Source organism: Rhinoderma darwinii, chromosome 7 (assembly GCF_050947455.1).
Source record: "Rhinoderma darwinii isolate aRhiDar2 chromosome 7, aRhiDar2.hap1, whole genome shotgun sequence".
NCBI lineage: Eukaryota > Metazoa > Chordata > Amphibia > Anura > Rhinodermatidae > Rhinoderma > Rhinoderma darwinii.
The window spans coordinates 91,214,210-91,241,300 of record NC_134693.1 but is presented as its reverse complement, the minus strand read 5'-3'; the positions used below and the strand labels follow the sequence as shown (position 1 = coordinate 91,241,300).

At 44.8% G+C, this 27,091-nt stretch overlaps 1 protein-coding gene across 7 annotated transcripts; it reads left to right on the top strand.

Moving 5' to 3' along the window:
• The first annotated feature begins 44 nt into the window (after window positions 1-44).
• LOC142658024 (uncharacterized) lies at window positions 45-26,775 on the top strand. Of its 7 annotated transcripts, none has more exons than XR_012850020.1 (5): window positions 45-1,731; window positions 2,411-6,788; window positions 8,974-9,097; window positions 10,431-10,634; window positions 26,196-26,775. XR_012850020.1 is itself a non-coding variant. In XM_075833666.1 (3 exons), the coding sequence occupies exons 1-3, from the start codon at window positions 1,722-1,724 to the stop codon at window positions 5,633-5,635; spliced, it is 2,985 nt and encodes a 994-aa protein (XP_075689781.1). In that variant the 5' UTR covers window positions 45-1,721; the 3' UTR covers window positions 5,636-7,234. The 7 variants fall into 7 exon arrangements, 4 of the variants coding, with proteins under 4 accessions (XP_075689781.1, XP_075689779.1, XP_075689782.1 ...); XR_012850019.1 differs by having other exon boundaries at window positions 10,428-10,634; XR_012850021.1 differs by lacking the exon at window positions 10,431-10,634.
• Window positions 26,776-27,091: the final 316 nt, after the last annotated feature.

The following is a 27,091-nucleotide window of genomic DNA, read 5'->3' as shown; positions in this document are numbered from 1 at the left end:
GACACTGCCCTCATAGACGTCTAATGGGTAAATTAAGGACTATTGGTTTAGAAAGTATAGTTTGTAATTGGATTGAGAATTGGCTCAAGGACCGTATCCAGAGAGTTGTGGTCGATGATTCCTACTCTGAATGGTCCCCGGTTATAAGCGGTGTACCCCAGGTCCCATCCTGGGACCACGATTATTCAACTTATTTATTAATGATATAGAGGATGGGATTGATAGCACTATTTCTATTTTTGCAGAGGACACCAAGCGATGTAGTAATTTTCAGTCTATGGAAAATGTTTGTGAATTGCGGATTTAAGCAAACTAAGTTTTTGGGTGTCCACTTGGCAAATTAAGTTGCTGGATCTGGACTCTTGGGACAATGTTTCCACATGGACTTAATGAATCTCTGAGCTTCGCCCCGTTTTTGTAGCCATTGACTCCTGTCATGGGTCTTGGTTTTTACCCTTTCCTCATTTTCTGTGTCACTTTTTAGCACTAACTACCCTCTTTCTGCCCATTTGTATATACAGAGCCATGGTATCATTCACAGTGATCATCAGAGGAGGCTATCGATTGGACCACAGTGAAAGTTCCGAATAGAGGACAACGAGGAAATAAGAACGAGAATTTATTTGATATGTTTTCCTGCATTCATATATGCACTTTATTGTTATGTGATTTTAATATTAATTTTTATACATATTGCGTTTTACTGTTACGTCACATATATACTATACGCATAGTCCTTAGTATGGTCTCTTGTTGTGACTGGCGACCTATTTCCTTTAAATATAGCATACTTATGGTGTATTGCACGATATGTTCACATGCTTATGGTGTATTGTACGATATGCTCATATGCATAAAAATTCAATCTCCTTCACACATTATTTTGTCATGTACACTTAGTATAGTTTGCATCACAGTTAACAACTACCAGCTTGTTGACCTCGTATTCACATTTCATGCCATCACATTATCGGTCCTTTTTATTTTACATTTTTCGGTACCGTCGTACACTTTTTATGTTTCACCAACTGGTCCATTTATTTTTTAATATCCAGGCACAAACTTCACCAACTGGTCCATTTATTCTGTAATATCCAGGCACAAACTTTCTCCTATTTCATTTCACTCATTCCCTTTACTTGTCATTCATTCACTTCACCACAAGGTGTCTCACTCCACTCCTATTCACATTCTCACTTATTATCCTTCACCTTTTGTGATTGATTTTTTTATGTTTGCATCGGCACATTTAGATATTTTATGGTATTATCTGTAACATCTACTCTGGCTGTACTATTTCAGCTTAAACATCTATCCTGTCTAATCCTCTTCTGGCATACATGTGATCTGTGGCAGTGCGCTGATGGTATGGTTATTCTGTATAATTACAGATTTCCCCCGGGGGGGGGAGTGGCCCTGGCCTCTTCCGTCCGCTGTCTATGATTGGAGCAGGATGTGGGGGGCGTGGTCAGACCTCGCCGCCTCACATCCTCTCTGATGACGTGGTACAGGAAGTGGGGCAGCGCCATCTTGGTACCCCGCATCAGACGCCGACTCTCCACATCCGGTCCATGATACCTCTCCTTACAGCATCTAATTACACACATGTACATGGCTCTATACTATATATAGGTGGGCACAAGCAGTTGTGACCCTAACCCCGGACGAAGGCAATCGCCGAAACGCGCGTCGGGTCAGGACGTTTCATCCCTGTTTCCATCATGTCCACTGGTATGTAGTGTTATCTTTTCTGTCCTGTGTAGCAAGCATAGCTCCATTATGTTCATCATTTATGGTCATCTTCTGATTTCAAGCACTTTCTGGCACTACTTGGTGCACATTACATTGGTAACTAGTTGTAATCATTATTGATGGTATATACGTATTTTGTAATTACCACAGCTATCGGCATCTGCTTTTTACCTCTCTGCGATTTGTGCTGTTGTCATCTGATGTACCTTGATTATATCCGTGCTGTTTTCCATTAGACACGGCTCTTTATATGACTACATGCATTTACTCCTATTTTGCTATTACACAATACGTGGACACAATATCCATACCTGGCATGTTTGACTGATCAGACGTCCTTTTTTACTGTGTGACTCATCCCCTAGTTCCATTTTTATCTGTCTCATGTTTTTATTCCAATAAAGAATAATTTGTATTTTTCTCTACATTTGTGCTGTAGTCGATCATATTTTCTTGGGTTGGTTTTCTGTCAATTTCTGATCGACGCACCAAGTATATCTTGGTTACTTCGTAGGATTCAATATATAGTGCATCTATTATGGCCAGTAATGTTGTCTCATAGTTCATTTTGTTGATACTTTCTAGCACTATTTTCCATTGCATCCTATGTGTTGGTATTTTATCGGTCTTGTACTTAATTTTTTCTGTGTTCTCACAGAGCTCAATACCACGGGCCTCATGGATTATAAAGCCAGGGAATGTGCCTGGCGATCCCAGATGGAACAGGTTTTCAAGGATGAGTCCCCAGTATTTGGTTTTAATGTTTGCAAAAATGTCAGCGAGCTTCAGAGTAAATACACAAATCTGTTACACCGCCGCATGAAAGTGTGGTGGAACAAAACCTTCCTGGAAAATTACATCCAGAGAAACCTTGTCCCAAGGGGTCTGAGAATCCAAATCTTCCCTTCCTTCCCCATTATTGAGGAGGAGTTCACGTCTAAATGGGAAGAGGTGTGCAACCAGAGCTCGAGGAAATTCATGGAGCTTCTGGTTGACCTCAACCAGAAAATGATAGTGTCAATGGACGAAGAAATAGAAAATGTCCAGGCTCAATTTTTTCCACTTATGTCCACAGACAGTATGGTCAAGTTTAAACACAACCTTGATGCACAATTTGTTGAATGGGAAAAAGACATTCAAGACACTAAATCTAAGAAATTCTCTAGAGACATCGGAGACTTCCAAAATAATAAGGTATATAGATGGAGAAGAAATCATGCCCCAGGAGGCCGTAGCCGTACTCCCTCTATTTCCTCTGTGTCCTCCCAGAGTGAAACAGAGCACATGTCCCTTAGACCCAACTTCAACACTCGCCCTAAAAGGAAAATGGCACAGAGACAAGTGGCCAATAGAAAGCGGCTAGATGTACGGGATCAGAGCAGCAGTTTGAAGGTAATTAATTTGTCAACACACGTATTTTCTAATATCGATCTAGAATTAATAACCAAAGGCTTGACGTTTTCACCAAGTGCTGGTTTTGATATATTCTCTGCAGTGAAAGACCTACACATCTTCGGCCGTTCACTCATCTTTAAAAAATGGTTTGATAAACCAGTGGACAGGGAACATTTTCCAACTATGGAGGAACAACAGGCACTTAAAGTTTTAGAGGATCTATTGGATGAGCACAAGACTGACGATGCTACAGGTAATATTCCAGTGTGCATCCGCACTAAATCCAAGAAGTTCCCTGCTCTTAGCTTATGCCCCGCTGTTGATCTGTTTATCAAAACAGTGACCCAGGAATTTTGGAACATTCCAAGGCACATTAAAAATGATAACCTAACTCCCTCAGAGAGAAGCAGCCTCAAACAATTACAAAAAATCAACGATGTGGTATTCAAGGCGGCGGATAAGGGGGGAAATGTGGTGGTCTGGCCATGTGTCATGTATGAGGCAGAGGTGAATCGACAGTTGAGGAATAAACAATGTTACAAGAAATTAACTTTTAACCCCTTGCTGTCCTTTAGATCAGAGTTACAGGGCAGACTTCTGCAGGCAGTAGAAGATAACACCATCTCCAAAGAACTACATACGGCACTTTCAATGGATGAGCCAACCGTACCAACCCTATATCTACTACCCAAGATCCACAAAAATGAAAAGATCCCACCAGGAAGGCCCATTATTTCAGGTAGGGGCAGCCTCACGGAGGGGATTTGTAAATTCATTGATTTCCATCTCAAAAACCTTGTAATTAATTTACCATCATACATTCGTGATACGGCCGACTTGCTGCAGAAGATCAGCGGTGTCAGCATTGACAATGATATGCTCCTTGTGACCATTGATGTGGAATCCCTATACACATGCATTAAGCATGAAGACGGGATAAGGGCAGTCAAATATTTTCTATCTATGTCAGAATTGGACAAATCACTCTGCTCATTCATCATTCAGATGCTTGAGTTTGTCCTAACACACAACTTTTTTGTATTCAATGGTTGTTTCTACCTACAGCTCCAGGGAACAGCCATGGGGGCAGCATGTGCACCATCGTATGCAAACCTGTTCCTGGGGCTGTGGGAAAGAGATCTCTTTTCAGATGACGGGAATGACTCAATGGCACGGGTCCTTCTTTGGACCCGTTACATTGATGACATTCTGGTCATCTGGAAGGGCACACATGTGGATCTTGACTCATTTATGATTGGGTTGAATACAAACGATGTAAATTTAAAATTTACGTATAAAGCACATCCCAGTTGTCTGGATTTCTTGGATGTCAAAATTTTCACGGATGAACAGGGTTTCCTGCATAGCGATGTTTTTCGCAAGGAAACTTCTGTGAATGCATTACTACATTCTTCTTCATCTCATCCCCCGCAGACCATCCAAGCGGTTCCCATCGGGCAATTTTTGCGAATAAGGAGAATATGCTCCTCTGATCCATTATTTGAAAGACAGGCAGATGATCTCAAAGACCGATTTTTGGAACGGGGTTACAGCAAGAGATCCATTAAAAAAGCCTACCAAAGGGCAAAGCGCACACCGAGAGATGACCTGCTGTTTCCTAAGCAAAAGACAGATAAACTCCATCAGGTGAGATTCATCACTGGATATCACTCACGATGGCAACAGATGAGAGAAATCCTAAAGAGGTACTGGCCGATCTTACTATCTGATCCCACTTTGGATAGGTTCATTACGAAATATCCTAGTGTTACAGCTAGACGATCCAAAAATCTAAAAGATCATCTAGTCAAAAGTCATTATGATCAAACAAAATCAAAATACCCATTTGGGACCAAGGGTCCAAAATGGGGTTGTAAGCCTTGTGGACAATGTGTCGCGTGCCCCAATGTAGAAAAAACAAGCACCTTCACTAATGCCTCAGGTAGTAAGACCTTCAACATAACTCACTCCATCACATGTACCACCAAAGCTGTTGTGTACTATGCAGTTTGTCCTTGTCCAAAAATTTATGTCGGTCTCACTTCCAGGGAGCTAAAGGTCCGTGTACGAGAACATATGGCCGACATTAAGCGGGCATCAGGGGCAGAGAATTTGGAGAACTTGAAACCTGTGGCTCGGCATTTTAAATTGCATCACTCCTGCGACCCCTCAAAATTAAAGGTGAGGGGAATTGACCATATAATTTGTGGCACGAGAGGTGGGGCCATTAAACAAAAGCTTGCACAATGCGAGACTCGCTGGATCTGGACTCTTGGGACAATGTTTCCACATGGACTTAATGAATCTCTGAGCTTCGCTCCGTTTTTGTAGCCATTGACTCCTGTCATGGGTCTTGGTTTTTACCCTTTCCTCATTTTCTGTGTCACTTTTTAGCACTAACTACCCTCTTTCTGCCCATTTGTATATACAGAGCCATGGTATCATTCACAGTGATCATCAGAGGAGGCTATCGATTGGACCACAGTGAAAGTTCCGAATAGAGGACAACGAGGAAATAAGAACGAGAATTTATTTGATATGTTTTCCTGCATTCATATATGCACTTTATTGTTATGTGATTTTAATATTAATTTTTATACATATTGCGTTTTACTGTTACGTCACATATATACTATACGCATAGTCCTTAGTATGGTCTCTTGTTGTGACTGGCGACCTATTTCCTTTAAATATAGCATACTTATGGTGTATTGCACGATATGTTCACATGCTTATGGTGTATTGTACGATATGCTCATATGCATAAAAATTCAATCTCCTTCACACATTATTTTGTCATGTACACTTAGTATAGTTTGCATCACAGTTAACAACTACCAGCTTGTTGACCTCGTATTCACATTTCATGCCATCACATTATCGGTCCTTTTTATTTTACATTTTTCGGTACCGTCGTACACTTTTTATGTTTCACCAACTGGTCCATTTATTTTTTAATATCCAGGCACAAACTTCACCAACTGGTCCATTTATTCTGTAATATCCAGGCACAAACTTTCTCCTATTTCATTTCACTCATTCCCTTTACTTGTCATTCATTCACTTCACCACAAGGTGTCTCACTCCACTCCTATTCACATTCTCACTTATTATCCTTCACCTTTTGTGATTGATTTTTTTATGTTTGCATCGGCACATTTAGATATTTTATGGTATTATCTGTAACATCTACTCTGGCTGTACTATTTCAGCTTAAACATCTATCCTGTCTAATCCTCTTCTGGCATACATGTGATCTGTGGCAGTGCGCTGATGGTATGGTTATTCTGTATAATTACAGATTTCCCCCGGGGGGGGGAGTGGCCCTGGCCTCTTCCGTCCGCTGTCTATGATTGGAGCAGGATGTGGGGGGCGTGGTCAGACCTCGCCGCCTCACATCCTCTCTGATGACGTGGTACAGGAAGTGGGGCAGCGCCATCTTGGTACCCCGCATCAGACGCCGACTCTCCACATCCGGTCCATGATACCTCTCCTTACAGCATCTAATTACACACATGTACATGGCTCTATACTATATATAGGTGGGCACAAGCAGTTGTGACCCTAACCCCGGACGAAGGCAATCGCCGAAACGCGCGTCGGGTCAGGACGTTTCATCCCTGTTTCCATCATGTCCACTGGTATGTAGTGTTATCTTTTCTGTCCTGTGTAGCAAGCATAGCTCCATTATGTTCATCATTTATGGTCATCTTCTGATTTCAAGCACTTTCTGGCACTACTTGGTGCACATTACATTGGTAACTAGTTGTAATCATTATTGATGGTATATACGTATTTTGTAATTACCACAGCTATCGGCATCTGCTTTTTACCTCTCTGCGATTTGTGCTGTTGTCATCTGATGTACCTTGATTATATCCGTGCTGTTTTCCATTAGACACGGCTCTTTATATGACTACATGCATTTACTCCTATTTTGCTATTACACAATACGTGGACACAATATCCATACCTGGCATGTTTGACTGATCAGACGTCCTTTTTTACTGTGTGACTCATCCCCTAGTTCCATTTTTATCTGTCTCATGTTTTTATTCCAATAAAGAATAATTTGTATTTTTCTCTACATTTGTGCTGTAGTCGATCATATTTTCTTGGGTTGGTTTTCTGTTAAATTAAGTTTAATGTAGATAAATGTAAAGTTATGCTTCTGGGTACCAACAACTTGCATGCATCATATGTCCTAGGGCAGGGGTGTAGCTAGAGGGGACAGGCGGGGTGCGACTTGGTGATAAGGAAGGGGGGGGCGCCGCAGAGCGGCTGACCGCTGCTGATTTGTGCCCTGTATGTCGAACACCTGCAGCAGCTATCATCTTTAGGCAGAGCCAGGAGATCACGCAGCGGCGTTCTGACTTGGGTCCAGTCTCGTGCTGCACCCTCCCAGCATGTAGGGGGCGCCACTGGGCTCTGTGTCTATATTGTGCTTTGCACACACACGGAGTAAATAACAGCCGAGAAGCAGAGGTGGAAGCTCCGCCCACAGCCCGTCCTGCAAGAAACCTGAGTGTCTGTGTGTGTTGTGTGTATACAGTATGTTTCTCTGTGTTTGTACGTGTATATGTCACTGTGTGTGTGTGTGTGTATGTATGTCTCTGCATGTGTTTATGTCTCTTTGTAAAAGTGTGTCTTCAATATTAAAGTAGAACAGATGAAATGCAGATATCTATGCTGCCTCTTATGTACCCTGCTGCCCCTTATATACCCTGCTGCCCCTTATATACCCTGCTGCCACTAATACACCCTGCTGCCACTAATACACCCTGCTGCCACTAATACACCCTGCTGCCACTAATACACCCTGCTGCCCCTATATACCCTGCTGCCCCTTATATACTCTGCTGCCCTTATATATATGACTTTGTGTGCCTGTGGGTATAGTTATCTACTACATTATCTGTACTCCGAGAGTTGTCACTGTGTGTTATCTATGGTGTTAGATAGGACTGCAGGTAACATCTACCACATTATCTGTACTGTGTATATATGGGACTATTTGTGAATGTGTCTTTGTGCTTGTATATATGTGCCTTTTATGTATTTGTATATGTTCCTGTCTGTGTATTTATCTGCGTGTGTATGTGTCTGTACGTTTAATGATGGGGGTAAGGAAACAGACAAGTGAGCCCTAATCTACCCGCCACTCAGTCCCTGCCTACTTGCAGCGACCCGCCCTAGGCGACGGGGTACAACTGGGCGACGGTCCCTACGCTCAATAAGTGCCCGACAGACAAACAGACAAGAGTACACAGAAGCAAGGGAAAAGGGGCAGTTGCCCACGGCAACACCGCGAGCAACAAGAGTGGTGAACGAGCCGAGTCAAACCAGGAGTGTACGAGGTACCAAACGCAGAGCAGGAGAGTAGTCAGTAAGCCAGGGTCGATATGAAGCAGGGTCAAATGGTTAAAGAAGCTGCAGCAGGGCCAGGAAACAAAACAAGAATCACAAGCAAGGAGGAACAGGAAAGGCAGGTATAAATAGACAGAGGGTGGGAGCTAGCTCCGTCTGGCCAGGCTGTGATGGGCTCTCCCACTCCTAAGCCTGCCATCCTGAGTGGTGGAAGATGGAGTCAGTCTCACAGACATAGAAGCAGGTGCAGGCTGATTACCTATGGGCGTGGATACAGACGCTGTGCCTGGCAGATCCTTAACAGTACGTCTATATATTTACCTGTATGTATATATTCCAGATGTGTGTATGTGTATTTGCCTGTATGTCTAAATATCTGTCTCTATGTATGTATGTACAGTATATATGTTCCAGTATGTGCGTGTCTATATATGTGGTTAATTTTAGTTTTTTTTGTAGGGGGCGGCAATAGAGAGTCCCGCACAGGGCTCCATCCAACTTAAGGTCGGCCCTGGCTGTCACCGACCCTAGTCAGAAGGAATTCCGCCGCTGCTTGCGCCGTATGACCTTCTCGGCTCCTCCGGTAAGTCATGTCAGGCAGAGCGGTGAGTGGTAGCGGTAGGCTACCGCTCATCGCTCTGTTTACAGTGTGGCGCTAAGTACAAGAGGGGAGTGTGGTGCTATTTACAAGGGGGGAATGTGGTGCTATTTACGAAGGGGCAGTGGGCTGTGTGTGCGCCACTATTTACAAGGGGGCGGAGTGTGCCGCTATTTACAAGTTGTGGATTGTGCCGCTATCTACAATGGGGGAAGCGGCCTGTGTGTGGCACTATCTACAAGGGGTCTGTGTGGCGCTATTTACAAGGGGGGCTGTCTGTGGCACTATCTACAAGAGAGGGGTTGTATGTCACACTATCTACAAGGTGTGTGACACCTCATTGATTGGTAGACAAAGCAAACATGGCGAGGGGGAAGGAGATGTGGGGGGGACGCCAATCTTAATCTTTGCCCCAGGTGCAGGAGAACCTAGCTACGCCTCTGGAGCTACACTGGGGGAGTCACTTGTTGAGAAGGATCTGGGTGTACTTGTAAATCATTAACTAAATAACCGCATGCAATGTCAATCAGCAGCTTCAAAGGCCAGCAAGATATTGTCGTGTATTAAAAGAGGCATGGACTCGTGGGACAGGGATATAATATTACCACTTTACAAAGCATTACTAAGGTCTCATCAAGAATATGCAGTTCAGTTCTGGGCTGCAGTTCATAGAAAGGATGCTCTGGAGTTGGAAAAAATACAAAGCAGAGCAACGAAGCTAATAAGCGGCATGGAGAATCTAAGTTATAAGGAAAGATGAAAAGAATTAAACCTATTTAGCCTTGAAAAAAGACGACTAAGGGGGACATGATTAACTTATATAAATATATGTATGGCACATACAAAAAATATGGTGACATCCTGTTCCATGTATAACCCCCTCAAAAAACAAGGGGGCACTCCCTCCGTCTAGAGAAAAGAAGGTTCAACCTGCAGAGGCGACAAGCCTTCTTTACTGTGAGAACTGTGAATCTATGGAATAGCCTACCGCAGGAGCTGGTCACAGCAGGGACAGTAGATGGCTTTAAAAAAGGCTTAGATAACTTCCTAGAACAAAAAAATATAAGCTCCTATGTTTAGACATTTTTCCCATCCCTTGGCTGAACTTGATGGACATGTGTCATTTTTTAACCGTACTAACTATGTAACTGGCTCCTGACATCACATAATTTCTTCTCATAGTTTTCAGTCCGCTGCTAGGGGGGAGAAAATTACATGCAGGCGCTGGGATAGCGCAAGAGTGGGCATGTGTGGTAAACACTGCTAGTGTAGAAACCACGCATGCTCAGAGACTAGCAGTGTTTCTCTCCCCTAGCAGCAGATCGGAAACTATCAGGAGAAAGGGAGTATCCGGTCCACCACTTCCCTCAGTGACATGAGGAATGACGTACCCGTACATTGAGCCAGCCGGAAAATGGAACTCCGATCATGGACGTGCTAGCGCCGGAAGTAAGGATTTTGCTACTTGAGACGCATCACGTGACCAGCGCTGGAATTGGGTGTTAGAAGATTAAATCAAAACGTAAGTATATGACAAATGACATTATTTGTATATGTGCAGTGAAATAGAACTTGGTTAATTGGTTCCCAATGAGAGTATGTACCGTTAAAGTGTAACTAAACTTTCAAAAAACTTTTGACATCTGATAGTGACATATTGCAAAGTTTGATCGGTGGGGGTCCAAGCACTGAGACCACCACTGGTCGCTAAAACAAAGCGGCAGAAGCACTTGGGTGAGCGCTGTTTCGCTTAGTCTTTGATTGGCTTTCCTCAGAGCAGTGTAAGGGCGCAATAGAAAGGCTATGTGTCCGTACACCGCTCATTTGGCCTTCCAGTGGAAGCTGATCAGAAACGAAGCGGCACCGCCATCACCTGAACGCTTAGTTTCAACGATCAGTGTGGGTCTCAGTGTTCGGACCCCCAGTGATCAAAACTTCTGATATGAGCAGCACAATGGAATAACGAACGCAGATGGAAACAGTCTTACACACATTTTCTCTCTGTCCCAACATATGTAGCAACTTTTTATGTAGCACAATATCAAATGCTTTGGAGAAGTCAAGATATATGACATCCAGTGATTCACCCCATTCCAGTCTAGGACTTACCTCCTCATAGAAGCTGTTCAGATTAGTTTGACAGGACAGATCACTCATAAATCCATGCTGACATGGAGTTAAACCTTTTATTTTCATTGAGATACTCCAGGATATCATCTCTTAGAAAACTTTACCCACAATAGAGCTTAAATTTTACTGGCATATAGTTCCTGGGCTCACTTTTTGACTCCTTTTTGAATATTAACTTCAGAAATCATGGTCTGCGTAGCGTTCATGGCCACGGGCCGTCGGGTTTACTCGCCTCCCGACGCTGCAGCCATGGATCTGTGAGCGTTGGTCCCCATCTCCTTCCTTGGAGACGCCAGCGCTCACTTTCGCTCCGGTCCGCTGTGTCCCGTAGGGTGCGTACACACGCTCGTGCCTGCTCTTAAAGGGCCAGTGTGCGCACATGAAAGCAATCATCATCATCATCAACTCACATGACTTCCTGGACTATAAGAAGGCCCCTGCCCTTCTGATCCTTGCCTGAGCGTTTAGTTTATCCCAAGTCTGTCCCTTAGTATTTTCCCGTTCGAGTTGTTATCTGTTACTGTATCCTGTGCTGTGTTCTCGTTCCTGTGCCTACTATTGTTGGAGTCGTGTCTACTGCACCTGCTGTCGTTTGCCACGTCCAGTGTCTTCTGCCACGTCCAGTGTCTTCTGCCACGTCTTCTACTGTCCGCCACGTCTGGTGCAACCTGCTGCACCTACCACCATCGGTGCTGAAGCCACAGCCACTGTCTGGACTAGTTCAGGTACCCGTGTGTTACAAACTGATATAGACTCTTTTATAGACTGTGACTAGGCCAGCTGCCTCCCGGCCTAGGGCAGAACGGCTTAGTGGTTCCACATACCCTGTGATCGTGACAGTCTGTCTATAACTATACTTAAGTCCCTTAGAACTCAGGAGTCTAAGCCAGCTGACAAGGTGATTTGTCTATTAATATTTTTAAGGCGTCTTTGCACTTCTTCCTGGGTTAGACATGTGGCATTTAATGGAGAATTTACTTTTATTCCTCTGTCTTTCATCTATTTCATTCTCTTCTGTGAACACATTGGGGAAAAAAAAAAAGTTTAACAAATTAGCTTTTTCATCATCTACCTCCACTAGTTCTTGCACATTAGATTTAATGGACCAACAATTTTTTTTTATTATTTATGTAATTTAAGAAAATTTTAGGGTTAGCTTTACCCTCTTTAGAAATTAGTCACACTGTCTCCAGGTTTGCTGCCTTTATCTGTTTTTACATAATGTATTTTTCCCCCTATAGCTTTTTAGTGCTTCTTCACTGCTTTCTTGTTTTAGTAGTTCAAATGCTTTCTTTTTGTCATTTATTGATTTACATTTTTATTTATCCACATTGGTTTTCTCCTATTCCTAACCCATTTATTTCCAGAAGGTATGTACCTCTCACAATAAAAATGCTAAATATTTGAGATTGCTGCTTGGTAGTGGACTACCCTTCTCTGACGACTCTGCATTCAATTACCTTTTACTGGTTTTTGGTGCTGTTCCTGTTCTATTTGTTGTACATATGGAATATGTTTGACTTCATAAGATAACCCTTTAAAGGGGTTTTCCAAGATTTTACATTGATGACCTCCAACAATTAGCAGAACGCTGTCCCAAATTTCAGTACCTGTCACAGTGACAGTCCGTGCACGTGCAGCTGTTTCTGGTACTGCAACTCAGCCCTTCGAAGTGAATGATGCTGAGCAGCATAACCAGACTCCGTGTCATAGACCAATGTCACACTACTGCAGTTCAACACAAATTCAGTTGCAACAGCATCCTCTATGGTGATCTTTTATTGGTCCAAGATACACATACAGACCTAGAAGCAATGCTTCCACCCAGGGCCGGACTGGGACTTAAAATCGGCCAAGGGCATTTTCAAGCACAAAAGCCCACCGCCAGTTTTTGGTGGAGTACATGGGACCACCTTCCAGCTATTCAAGACATGGGGAGATTTATTAAAACAGGTGTAAAATGTAAGAGGAATAGTCCTGATAGCTCCAACAAATCCACTGCTCCTCCACGAGAATAATGAACATGCTCATTATTCTAGAGATTTTTTTTTCGTGGAGCGGAAAAAAATTCAAGCAGACTTGTTTCCGCTGCATGTGAATGTGGTATAAAATAGCCCATTCACTTGTAATTGATGCAGAATGTTAGTGGATTTGAAAGGGATTTAGGTGGAATCAGGGACTTAGTCCTAATCAAATCCTGATTGCGTGATCATTGCCTAAAACTGACGTATAAATATTGCAAATTATACAATGCTAAAATATCACCATACTGTAACTAAATAGTAGGTTTCATATTCAGACACACACACACACACACACACACACACACACACACACACACACACACACACACACACACACACACACACACACACACGCTGGACACATGACGCACCGATGCAACCCAGAAGCTGGACAAATGCTGCATTCGTACCACTCGCATTTAGGACACGTGCGCACGCACACCACTCGCACCTAGGACACGTGCGCACGCACACCACTCGCACCTAGGACACGTGCGCACGCACACCACTCGCATCTAAGACACATGCGCACGCACACCACTCGCACCTAGAACACATGCGTACGCACACCACTCACACCTAGGACCAGTGGCGTATTAAGTAGACTATAGGCCCTGGGTTGTTGACCAACTTGGGCCCCCTCTCCACCACTGCCCTGCCACGCCGTGTCTATATTAAACACCTCCTTTCTGTGTGAGCATTGACAAATTAATGTTACGATTCCCCTTCTCAAAGAGCTGTGTCCCCACATACTGACAGTCTCCAACCATCAGTATGACAATGTTTTTATTAAATCAAAGAACTAAAATTTGGTGGAACAAGGCGTTCCTGGACAAGTACTTGTCCAAAAATCTGATCCCTCGTGGTTTACGAGTCCAAGTTTTTCCCTCCTTTGAAATGGATGATGTTAACTTTAAAAAGAAGTGGGAGGAGCTCTCTGATAAATGCTCTAGGGGTTATATGGAACTATTGGTTCTTTCCAACCAAGCTAATTTGGTAGAGATTGAGAAAGAGATAGAGGGCATTGAAGCAATACTCAGATATGAATTGTCCAACAGTGCACTGGACAAACTGAGGATCTGGATAAAGAATTTATAAAATGGGAGAAAGAGATATGTGCAGTCAAGGCTGGCAAATTTCAATGAGATGTCCACGACTACCAGCAACACAGAGTCTATAAATGGCACAGGGAGAGGGGGAGATCTAGGAATGGGAGCTTTATCTCCCATTCAAGGTCATCCTCCACTGGTTTGAATTTTTTCACCTTCCAATTCTTTAAATTTTTTCACAGCTCTAAAGTTTTGCACCTTTTCTCAAGAAAGGTAGTTCTAAAAAAAACTACACAGTAGGGGACCTGTGGAATTTAATAGTCAAGCCGAAAGGGAGGCTCTGCTAGCACTGGAAGAACTTTTGCATGAACAAACAGCTGAAGTGCCAGGTATGTTTCCTTCAAGTGTTGTGTCTAAATCCACCAGATTTCCCCCCTTGTCCCTATGCCCACAGGTGAAAATTTCAACTAAAATGGCTACTGATGATTTTAAAAGATTATCAACTAACAAGACCAATGATAATTTAACTCACTGTAAAGGATCTGCCAGGCACAGCTTCGGTGTTAACGCTCATAGATAATCAGTCTTCACCTGAGTCTATGTCTCTGAGACTGACTCCAGCTTCCACCACTCAGGCTGGCAGGCTTAGGAGTGGGAGAGCCTATCGCAGCCTGGCCAGACTCAGCTAGCTCCCACCCTCTGTCTATTTATACCTGCCTTTCCTGTTCCTCCTTGCTTGTGATTCTTTCCGTGTGGTTTCCTGGCCCAGCTACAGCTCCTACTATTTGATCCTGCTCCATACTGACCCTGGCTTACTGACTACTCTCCTGCTATGCGTTTGGTACCTCGTGCTCTCCTGGTTTGACTTGGCTCGATCACCACTCTGGTTTCTCACGGTGTTGCCGTGGGCAACTGCCCCTTTCCCTTTGCTTTGTATTCCCTTGTATGTTTGTCTCGTGCACTTACTGAGCATAGGGACCGCCGCCCAGTTGTACCCAGTCGCCTAGGGCGGGTCGTTGCAAGTAGGCAGGGACAGAGTGGCGGGTAGATTAGGGCTCAATTGTTCGTTTCCCTACCCCCGTCGTTACATAATCACAAGCCCATACCTAGTCTACCCTGGTCCCTGTCACTACTATGGACCCCCTTGAGACCCTAGCTCAGCAAATGCAGGGTCTCTCCCTACAGGTCCAGGCCCTGGCTCAGAGGGTCAACCAGCCTGATGCTACCATGGTAGACCCCTCACCTCACCTCTTGAACCCCACCTCAAGTTGCCCGACCGGTTCTCAGGGGACCGGGGGGCTTTTCTCTCCTTTCGGGAGAGTTGTAGGCTTTACTTTCGCTTAAAGCCTCATTCCTCAGGTTCTGAGAACCAGCGGGTGGGTATAATTATGTCCCGGCTCCAGGAAGGGCCCCAAGAGTGGACCTTCTCCTTGGCTCCTGACGCCCCTGAACTTTCCTCCGTTGATCGTTTTCTTTTCTGCTCTCTGACTCATTTATGACGAGACCGACAGGACTGCCTTTGCCAAGAGTCAGCTGGTGACCTTACGTCAGGGTAAGAGACCTGTTGAGGAGTATTGTTCTGACTTTAGGAAGTGGTGCGTAGCTTCTCGGTGGAATGACCCTGCCTTAAAGGGAATGTGTTGCCAGAAAAACATGTTTTTTTTTAAAAAATTAAACATTTAGTGTGTGGGTGGTTAAACATTGTTCAAATTTATTAATTTTTTTTGCACGAGTCCAGGAAATATTATAAATTATTTCTAATTTATAATACTACCCATTTTTGGTCACTAGATGGAGCTGTTCCCAATGTTGCAGCATTGCAACATTGGGTTAAAAGCCCTCCCTCTAGTGAGCTCTCAGCATCCCCCCCTCCTTTATCCTGGCTAGTGCCGGGATAAACGAGGGGTTTGAACGGTGTAACCTCCTACACTGTGTGTCGCCATTTTTTAAGGTAACCCACAGTGTAGTAGGTTTACATACAGTAGTAAACACACACAAACACGAACATACATTGAAATCTCTTACCTGCTCCTGCCGCCGCGGCTCCCTCCGGCCCGTCCGCTCCGTTTGCTGCCGCTGGTGCAAGTGCAGAAATCCGGAAGCCGCGACCGGAAGTAGTAATATTACTGTCCGGCCGCGACTTCCGGTCCACAGGAAAATGGCGCCGGACGGCGCCAATTTCGAATAGGACTGTGTGGGAGCGGCGCATGCGCAGTTCCCACACAGACGCCGTACACTGCAGTCAATGGGACGGGAGCCGTTCGCAGTCCCTATGGGACTGTGGCTGCCGTATTCCATGTCTGTATGTGTCGTTAATCGATACACACAGAAATGGAATAAAAAATGGCAGCCCCCATAGGGAAGAAAAAGTGTAAAAATAAGAAAAAGTAAAACACAAACACACAAATAAATATAAAAGTTTTTAATAAAGCACTAACATCTTTAACATATAAAAAAATAATTTCTGATTACACTGTTCCTTTAAGGTGCCAGTTTAGGTTGGGTCTGTCGAATGCCCTGAAAGACCTGCTAGTTAGCTATCCCTCTTCTGACTCCCTAGACAAGGTTATGGCTTTAGCGGTACGACTTGACCGACGTCTCAGGGAACGACAACGTGAACGTTTGTGTTTTCTCCTCCGACTCCCCCGTGATACCTTCCGAGGTTCCGTTGCTTCGTTCCTCCCCGGAAGACTCAGAGGTACCTATGCAACTCGGGGCCTCCGTGTCCCCCCAACAACGTAGAGAATTCCGCAGGAAGAATGGTCTCTGCTTCTACTGTGGGGATGACAAGCATCAAGTGAACAACTGTCCTAAGCGTAAGAATGCAGCCGGAGAACTTCCGCGCCTAAGTGATCATCGGGGAGGTCACTTGGGCGCACAGGTATTTCCCGTAAATATGAAACGTAATAAGATCTTGCTTCCCTTTCAGGTCTCTTTTGGTGGTAGGTCTGCTACCGGCAGTGGATTCAGGGTCCTCTGCTAATATCATGTCAGTGGAATTTGCTAGGTCTCTTGCTATGCCTTTGATTGATTTGCTTAAACCTGTCCCGGTAGTGGGTATCGACTCCACTCCTCTTGCTAATGGTTATTTTACACAGCATACCCCTGTTTTTGAACTCCTTGTTGGCTCCATGCATTTGGAGCAGTGCTCTGTACTGTTGATGCAGGGATTATCGTCCGATTTGGTTTTAGGCCTTCCCTGGTTGCAGTTGCATAATCCCACGTTTGACTGGAATACTGGGGAGCTTACCAAATGGGGTAATGAATGTTTGACGTCATGTTTTTCTGTTAATTCTATTTCTCCCCCTGAGGAGGTGAACACGCTACCTGAGTTTGTTCAGGACTTCGCTGATGTTTTCTCTAAGGAGGCCTCCGAAGTGTTACCTCCTCATAGAGAATTCGAATTGGTACCAGGAGCTAAGCTTACTAAGGGTAGGATATTTAATCTTTCTTGTCCCGAACGTGAAGCCATGAGAGAGTATATCCAGGAATGCCTGGCCAAGGGTTACATTCGCCCCTCTACTTCTCCGGTAGATGCTGGCTTCTTCTTCGTAGGGAAGAAGGATGGTGGTCTTAGGCCATGCATTGACTACCGTAACCTGAATAAGGTCACTGTAAGGAACCAGTATCCCCTTCCTTTGATTCCTGATCTCTTTAATCAGGTTCAGGGGGCCCAATGGTTCTCTAAGTTTGATCTACGGGGGGCGTATAACCTTATCCGCATCAAAGAGGGGGATGAGTGGAAGACTGCGTTTAACACGCCCGAAGGTCATTTCGAATACCTCGTCATGCCCTTTGGGTTGTGTAATGCTCCGGCGGTCTTCCAGAATTTCATAAATGAGATTTTGAGATTACCTGGGGATATTTCTTGTAGTGTACCTTGATGACATACTGGGGTTTTCCAAGGACTGGTCCTCCCACATTAAGCATGTCAGGAAGGTGCTCCAGGTCCTTCGGGAAAACAAACTGTTTGCAAAAACCGAAAAATGTGTGTTTGGGGTACAGGAGATACCATTTTTAGGTCAAATCCTCACTCCTCATGAATTCCGCATGGACCCCGCCAAGGTTCAGGCTGTGGCGGAATGGGTCCAACCTGCCTCCCTGAAGGCGTTAGTGTTTTTTGGGGTTCGCTAATTATTACAGGAGATTTATTGCTAACTTCTCGGTCATCGCTAAGCCTCTTACGGACCTCACTCGCAAGGGTGCTGATCTCCACTGGCCTCCTGAGGCTGTCCAGGCTTTTGAGGTCCTTAAGAAGTGCTTTATCTCGGCCCCGGTTCTGGTTCAGCCCAACCAAATGGAGCCATTTATCGTGGAAGTTGACGCATCCGAGGTGGGAGTGGGGGCTGTCTTGTCCCAGGGTACCAGGTCCCTCACCCATCTCCGCCCCTGTGCCTACTTCTCCAGGAAGTTTTCGCCCACTGAGAGTAACTATGATATTGGCAACCGCGAACTCTTAGCCATTAAATGGGCATTTGAATAGTGGCGCCACTTCCTGGAGGGGGCTAGGCACCAGGTAACGGTCCCTACCAACCACAAGAATCTGGTTTTCCTAGAATCTGCCCGGTGGCTAAACCCGAGACAAGCTCGATGGGTGCTATTTTTTACCATATTCAACTTTTTGGTTACCTATAGGGCTGGGTCTAAAAATATTAAGGCCGATGCACTGTCGCGTAGCTTCATGGCAAGCCCTCCTTCGGAGGAAGATCCTGCTTGTATTTTGCCTCCCGGTATAATCATTTCTTCTATTGATTCTGATTTAGTCTCTGAAATTGCGACTGATCAAGGTTCAGCTCCCGGGAACCTTCCTGAGGACAAGCTGTTTGTTCCCCTGCAATACCGGCTAAGGGTACTTAGGGAAAATCATGACTCCGCACTATCTGGTCATCCAGGCATCCTGGGTACCAAACACCTCATTGTCAGAAACTATTGGTGGCCTGGGTTGCCTAAAGACGTTAAGGCCTACGTCGCCGCTTGTGAGGTTTGTGCTAGGTCCAAAACTCCCAGGTCCCGACCAGCGGGCTTACTACGTTCGTTGCCCATTCCCCAGAGACCCTGGACACATATCTCCATGGATTTTATCACCGATTTGCCTCCATCCCAAGGCAAGTCGGTGGTGTGGGTGGTAGTGGACCGCTTCAGTAAGATGTGCCACTTTGTGCCCCTCAAGAAACTACCCAATGCTAAGACGTTAACTACCTTGTTTGTCAAACACATCCTGCGTCTCCATGGGGTCCCTGTCAATATTGTTTCGGACAGAGGGGTACAATTTGTTTTTGTTTTGGAGAGCCTTCTGTAAAAAGTTGGAGATTGATCTGTCCTTCTCCTCTGTCTTCCATCCTGAAATCAATGGCCAAACGGAGAGGACTAATCAATCTCTAGAACAATATTTAAGGTGTTTTATCTCTGATTGTCAATATGATTGGGTCTCATTCATTCCCCTCGCTGAATTTTCCCTTAATAACCGGGTCAGTAACTCGTCAGGGGTCTCCCCCTTTTTCTGTAATTTTGGGTTTAATCCACTGTTCTCCTCCGTTTCACCTGGTAGTTCCAAGAATCCCGAGGTAGAGGTCGTTCATCGGGAACTGTGTACAGTCTGTGCCCAGGTTCAGAAGAACCTAGAGGCGTCCCAGAGCGTACAAAAAACTCAGGCTGATAGAAAATGTTCTGCTAACCCCTTGTTTATGGTCGGGGATCTGGTGTGGTTATTGTCTAGGAACTTGTGTCTTAAGGTCCCGTCCAAGAAGTTTGCTCCCCGGTTTATTGGGCCGTATAAGGTAATTGAAGTCCTCAATCCTGTCTCCTTCCAGCTGGAGTTACCCCCATCTTTTCGTATACACGACGTGTTTCATGCCTCCCTCCTTAAACGCTGCTCCCCGTCCTTGGCTCCCTCGAGGAAACCTCCTGTTCCCGTTCTCACCCCTGAGTGGGTGGAATTCGAGGTGGCCAAGATTGTGGACAGCAAGATGGTCCAAGGCTCCCTCCAGTACCTGGTCCATTGGAGAGGATACGGGCCTGAGGAGAGGACTTGGGTACCCGCCCGGGATGTTCACGCTGGGGTATTGGTCAGGAAGTTCCACCTTCGTTTCCCCAATAAACCAGGTCCACTTAGAAAGGGTCCGGTGGCCCCTCATAAAAGGGGGGGGTACTGTAAAGGATCTGCCAGGCACAGATTCGGGGTTAACGCCCATAGATAATCAGTCTTCACCTGAGTCTATGTCTCTGAGACTGACTCCAGCTTCCACCACTCAGGCTGGCAGGCTTAGGAGTGGGAGAGCCTATCGCAGCCTGGCCAGACTCGGCTAGCTCCCGCCCTCTGTCTATTTATACCTGCCTTTCCTGTTCCTCCTTGCTTGTGATTCTTTCCGTGTGGTTTCCTGGCCCAGCTACAGCTCCTACTATTTGATCCTTCTCCATACTGACCCTGGCTTACTAACTACTCTCCTGCTTTGCGTTTGGTACCTCGTGCTCTCCTGGTTTGACTTGGCTCGTTCACCACTCTGGTTGCTCACGGTGTTGCCGTGGGCAACTGCCCCTTTCCCTTTCCCTTTGCTTTGTATTCCCTTGTATGTTTGTCTCGTGCACTTACTGAGCGTAGGGACCGCCGCCCAGTTGTACCCCGTCGCCTAGGGCGGGTCGTTGCAAGTAGGCAGGGACAGAGTGGCTGGTAGATTAGGGCTCACTTGTTCGTTTCCCTACCCCCGTCGTTAGGGTATGTGCACACACACTAATTACGTCCGTAATTGACGGACGTATTTCGGCCGCAAGTCCCGGACAGAACTCAGTGCAGGGAGCCGGGCTCCTAGCATCATAGTTATGTACGATGCTAGGAGTCCCTGCCTCTCTGCAGGACAACTGTCCCGTACTGTAATCATGTTTTCAGTACGGGACAGTAGTTCCACGGAGAGGCAGGGGCTCCTAGCATCGTACATAACTATGATGCTAGGAGCCCGGCTCCCTGCACTGTGTTCGGTCCGGTACTTGCGGCCGAATTACGTCCGTCAATTACGGACGTAATTAGTGTGTGTGCACATACCCTTACACTCGCATTCAAAGAAAGGCACTGAGCGAACTTCAAGCGTTGGATGATGTAGTCTTCAAGGCTGCGGACAAGGGGGGAAATGTCGTGGTTTGGCCAACAGTAAAATATGAGAAGGAAGTTTTTAGGCAGCTATGTGATAGATCGATATATGACAAATTGCCAACAAACCCAATCAATCTCTTTTCTCAGAAACTAAGGAGAATTGGAGAATTGTAGATATGACTCTTGAGGGTATTATTCCCCAAAAAATACATGATGGGCTAATCACTAATGATCCTAAAGTCCCTACTCTATATCTCCTACCAAAGATTTACAAGGATCCCATTGATCCCCCAGGACGCCCGATCGTGTCCGGGATAGATGGATTATGTGATCCGGCATGTAAATTTATCGACCCCTATTTAAAAACTTTGGTAAACGACTTACCGTCTTATGTCAAAGACACGACGGACGTTATTGGTAGGATCAATGGGATCCAAATTGAATCGGACATGTATCTTGTGACCGCAGATATAGAGTCACTTTATACGAGTATAAGGCATTAGGGCTGGAGGTGGTCCGCTTCTTCCTAGGGACCAGCAACCGGGATGGCCAACTCTGTGATTTTATCCTTGAACTATTGGAATTCAGTTTGAGTCATAACCTCTTCGTATTCAAGGATTGCTTCTATTTACAGAAGCAAGGGACTGCAATGGGGGTGGCGTGTGCGCCGTCCTATGCGAACCTGTTTCTTGGACTTTGGGAGAGACAGGTTTTCCTCGGGGACTGCGCCCATGCTGCCGACCAGGTGCAGATATGGCTACGTTACATTGATGATATTTTCTTTATTTGGCAGGGATCGGAGTCTGGTCTGATGAGTTTCATGCAGCAACTTAACCAAAATCCATTCAATATTAACTTGACATACAAACATCATCGTCACCATGTGGAATTCCTGGACATACAGATTTTTTTCGGATGTTCAGGGTTTTCTACACACTGATGTATTCCGTAAATCCACATCGGTTAACTCATTGCTGCATGCATCATCAGCCCACACTCCGTCCACTATTAAAGCCATCCCTGTTGGGCAGTTCCTCAGGATGAAGCGGATCTGTTCCTCTGACGCCTTATTTGAACAGCAATTCCTGGACCTGAGAAATAGGTTTAGAGATAGAGGATATAGCAATAGATTCATTAAATCTGGTTACAGGAGAGCAAGAAAAACAACAAATTTGTGAATCCAGGGGTACGTTTCATATCCACCTATAATGGACAATGGAACAAGATGAGAGCCATCTTGGAGAAACACTGGCCTATTCTTAAATCTGAACCACAGTTGGCCCAAAACTTATCTGAAAGACCTATGATGACAGCTAGAAGAGCTAAGAACTTGAAAGATTTTCTTGTGAGAAGTCATTATGTTCCATGCCAGATATCCCCCTTTGGGTCCCGGGGACCTAGAAAAGCATGTCATCCTTGTGGTCAGTGGCGGATTATCATTAGGGCGGTTCGGGCGGCCGCCCGGGGCCCAAGGCTCCCAGGGGGCCCATGACCACCCGAACCCCCTCATGCCCAGTGGCGTCGCTAGCACTGGAGGGAGCCCCGATGCCAGGACCGCATCTGTCAGGCGAGGGGAGCTCCTACTTAGCAGCGTGGTCTGTGCTGCTTTAGAAGCTCCCCCTCCAGCCCCCCTTCCCTGCTCTAAACATCTCTCCTGCTGCTGCTAGCTGTCGGGACATGGGGGAGGGGAGACTGTCAGCGGGCTCTGAGTCGGGCTGTGAGCAGGAGAAGAGCTGCAGTGAAGACTCACAAATATCCTACATAAAAGGTAAGTGCATGTGTGTTTACAATGTGTTTAATGTGCATATTCATGTGTGTTTAATGTGCATATTCATGTGTGTTTACAAGGTGTACTTTATGTGTATAATGTGCATACTCGTGTGTACTTTGTGTATAATGTGCATACTTTGTGTACAATGTGCGTACTTTGTGTACTTTGTGTATAATGTGCGTACTTTGTGCATAATGTGCGTACTTTGTGTATAATGTGCCTACTTTGTGTACTTTGTGCATAATGGGAGTGCTCTGTGTACTCTGCATACTTTGTGCATAATGTGCGTATTTTGTGCATAATGTGCATACTTTGTGCATAATGTGCGTATTTTGTGCATAATGTGCGTACTTTGTGTGTACTGTGCGTACTTTGTTTATACTTTGTGTACTGTGCGTACTTTGTGCATAATGTGCGTACTTTGTGTACTGTGCGTACTTTGTGCACTGTGCGTACTTTGTGCATAATGTGCGTACTTTGTGTACTTTGTGTGTCTGTGATAGAGATAGTGTGTGTGTGTATATATACATACATATGTATAGTGTGTGTGTGTGTGTGTGTATGTATGTGTGTGTGTGTGTGTGTGTGTGTGTGTAATATATATATATATATATATTTCAGCAGAAATTCCGCTACAGAAAAAAAAGCACCATTTCCTGTGGTTTTTACTGCAGTAAGTGGTGCGTATTTTGCTGCGTTTTTCTCAATGTTAGGAGATGGTGACGTCTCCTTTGAAAAAACGCAGCAATTCAGTCACTTTCGGCAGCAGGAATTGACATGCTGCAGCACGAGAAATACTCACCGCAGGACAAAATGTCTGGTCGGAAATTTTACGCAGCATCTGGATGAGATTTGGTAAATCTCACTCACTTTGCTGCTACCGTATTCTGAGTATTTTCCGGGCGGAAAATACGCAGCAATTCCGTTAAGTGTGGACAAGCCCTAAGCCCAGTAGCAGCAGAGTAGATTAGATGTGAACAATTCTCATCACACGCTGCGTAAATGATAAGCGGGAAATAAAAAGCTCAGAAATTGACTTGCGGTGCGGTTTTTTATTCCGCAGCATGTCAATTGTATTTGCGTAAACGCTACTCAATTGTTTCGGGTTTTCCCCATTTAACTCAATGGGGAGGTAAAACCCGCAACAAATAACCGATGTTATATAACGCAATTTATAAAAAATAAAAATCTTACACTTGCCCAGAATTCTGTTTCTTCGTCCGGGCCGGCCTCCTGGGATGACGTTTCACCCCATGTGACAGCCAATCACAGGCCAATCACAGGCTGCAGCAGTCATATGGGATAAAATGTCATCCCAGGGCTTCAGCGACGCTGTGTAGCACTATATACAAGGGGGGGGGGAGCTCTGTGTGGCACTATATACAAGGGGGGGGGAGTGCTGTGTGGCACTATATACAAGGGGGGGGAGTGCTGTGTGGCACTATATACAAGGGGGGGAGTGCTGTGTGGCACTATATACAAGGGGGGAGCGCTGTGTGGCACTATATACAAGAGGGGGAGTGCTGTGGCACTATATACAAGGGGGGGAGCGCTGTGTGGCACTATATACAAGGGGGAGTGCTGTGTGATGCTATCTATAGGGGGCTGTGTGATGCTATCTATAGGGGGCTGTGTGATGCTATCTATATGGGGCTGTGTGACGCTCTCTACAGGGGGTTGTGTGTGTGGCGCTATCTACAGGGGTGTGTGGCTCTATCTACAGGGGTGTGTGTGTGTGTGTGGTTTTATCTACAGGGGTGTGTGTGTGTGTGTGTGTGTGTGGCTTTATCTACAGGGGGGGGTGTGGCGCTGTCTACAAGGGGGTTGGCGCTGTGTCCATGCACAGTGTGTTCCTGTCAGTATGTAGGGACACATCCCTGTGAAAGGGGAAACGTAACACCCATTTGTTAATGCTTGTGCAAAAAGGTAGTGTTAGCAATAGTAAGGGTATGTGCACACGATAGCAGGCTTTTACGTCTGAAAAGACAGACTGTTTTCAGGAGAAAACAGCTGCCTCGTTTCAGCCGTAATTGCTCCTCCTCGCATTTTGCGAGGCTTCTCTGACAGCCGTAAATTTTGAGCTGCTCTTCATTGAGTTCAATGAAGAACGGCTCAAATTACGTCTGAAATAAGTGTCCTGCATATAATGTATATAAGTGTCCTGCATATAATATATATAAGTGTCCTGCATATAATGTGTCCTGCACTTCTTTTGACGAGGCTGTATTTTTACGCGTCGTCGTTTGACAGCTGTCAAACGACGACGCGTAAATGACAGGTTGTCTGCACAGTACGTCGGCAAACCCATTCAAATGAATGGGCAGATGTTTGCCGACATATTGTAGCCCTATTTTCAGACGTAAAACGAGGCATAATACGCCTCGTTTACGTCTGAAAATAGGTTGTGTGAACCCAGCCTTACGGCGCGGCAGGGTGGCGGTGGAGAAGGGGGGCCCAAGTTTGGGTAACAGCCCAGGGCCCATGGTCTTCTTAATCCACCACTGCTTGTGGTAACTGCAAAGCCTGCCCTAACATTTGTCGGGCAACCAACTTCTCCTCAGCCGATGGAAGGCGACATTTTGATATCAGAGATTATATCTCATGTAGCACGACACACGTGTCATACTATGCCACATGTGGGTGCTCAAAAATATACGTAGGACTTACCTCCAGAGAGCTGAGAATTCGCACAGGAGAACACGTACGTGACATTATGGGGGCTAGTGATGTGGAAGATTTAACACAGCTAAAAACTATAGCTAGACCTTTCAAGGTACACCACAGTTGTAACCCCAGAACACTATAAGTAAGAGGTATTGACAGAATACATTGTGGCATCAGAGGGGGCAATGTGAAGAAGGTGTTGGCACAAAGGGAATGTAAGTGGATAGACATGCTGGGATCAATGACACCTCAGGGACTCAATGAAAATATTAGTTTTGTTCCATTCTTGTAATCTCTACCTTCCATCTGTTTTTTATTATTCTATATTAATTATGTGTTGTCTTGTATGTGTTTTTATTAGGTACCGCGTTCGATACATCAAGTGCCCTTTGTTTGATCCTTAGAATGGGAGAGAGCCCTCTGAATTTTTTCTGGTTAACATATATGATGATACGGTGTTGTTTCTTTGTAATAATGTGGATTTTCCGTTATATTCATGCCATGCCGGAGCGTCTCTTGCTTGGCTATGTAATTGAATGTATAGGTATTTTACAAACCTTTTATCACTTTTGTGTGTATGTGTCCAATTATAATTGCATAATAACTAGCATACACTATTAATAATATTCTGAGTACGTCTAATTTGGAATGAGTATGATGATGTAGAAAAACATTTATCATGCTTTACACGGATGCCTTCACTTCAGTTTTCGGTTATGTATTTGAATATATATGTATGTTATAAACCATTCATCACCTTTGTGTGTATTTATCTAACTACAACTAGCATACATTACTAATAATCTATGTACGTGTAATTTGGAATGAATATATGATGATTTACATAAATGTCTATCACGCTTAACATGGATTTTTTCACTTTAGTTTTTGGCATATTTGTATATATAGTATATGGGTCTTCTTTGTAATCCGGGTTATTGAGTACCCCTTAATTTTTGTTTTGTTTACTTGTATATGTCATACACTGTTACACTGATGTTTGTGTTTTTGATACATTTTATCCTTTTTTTGTTTGTCTTTTTCCTTATACTGATTAATCAATCTAAATTTTTCAATTATAGTATTACTGTACACAGTTCTTCACTTTCGGTAGCACTCCTTTCGGTCTTACACATTGCATCTTCCTATACAGGATTTCCTAACTCTACAGTATACAGTACCGTTATATATGAACACATTTGCAGAGATAACATGCCGTACCTCCTTTCAGATGTTTTTCGTATACTGGATTATAAG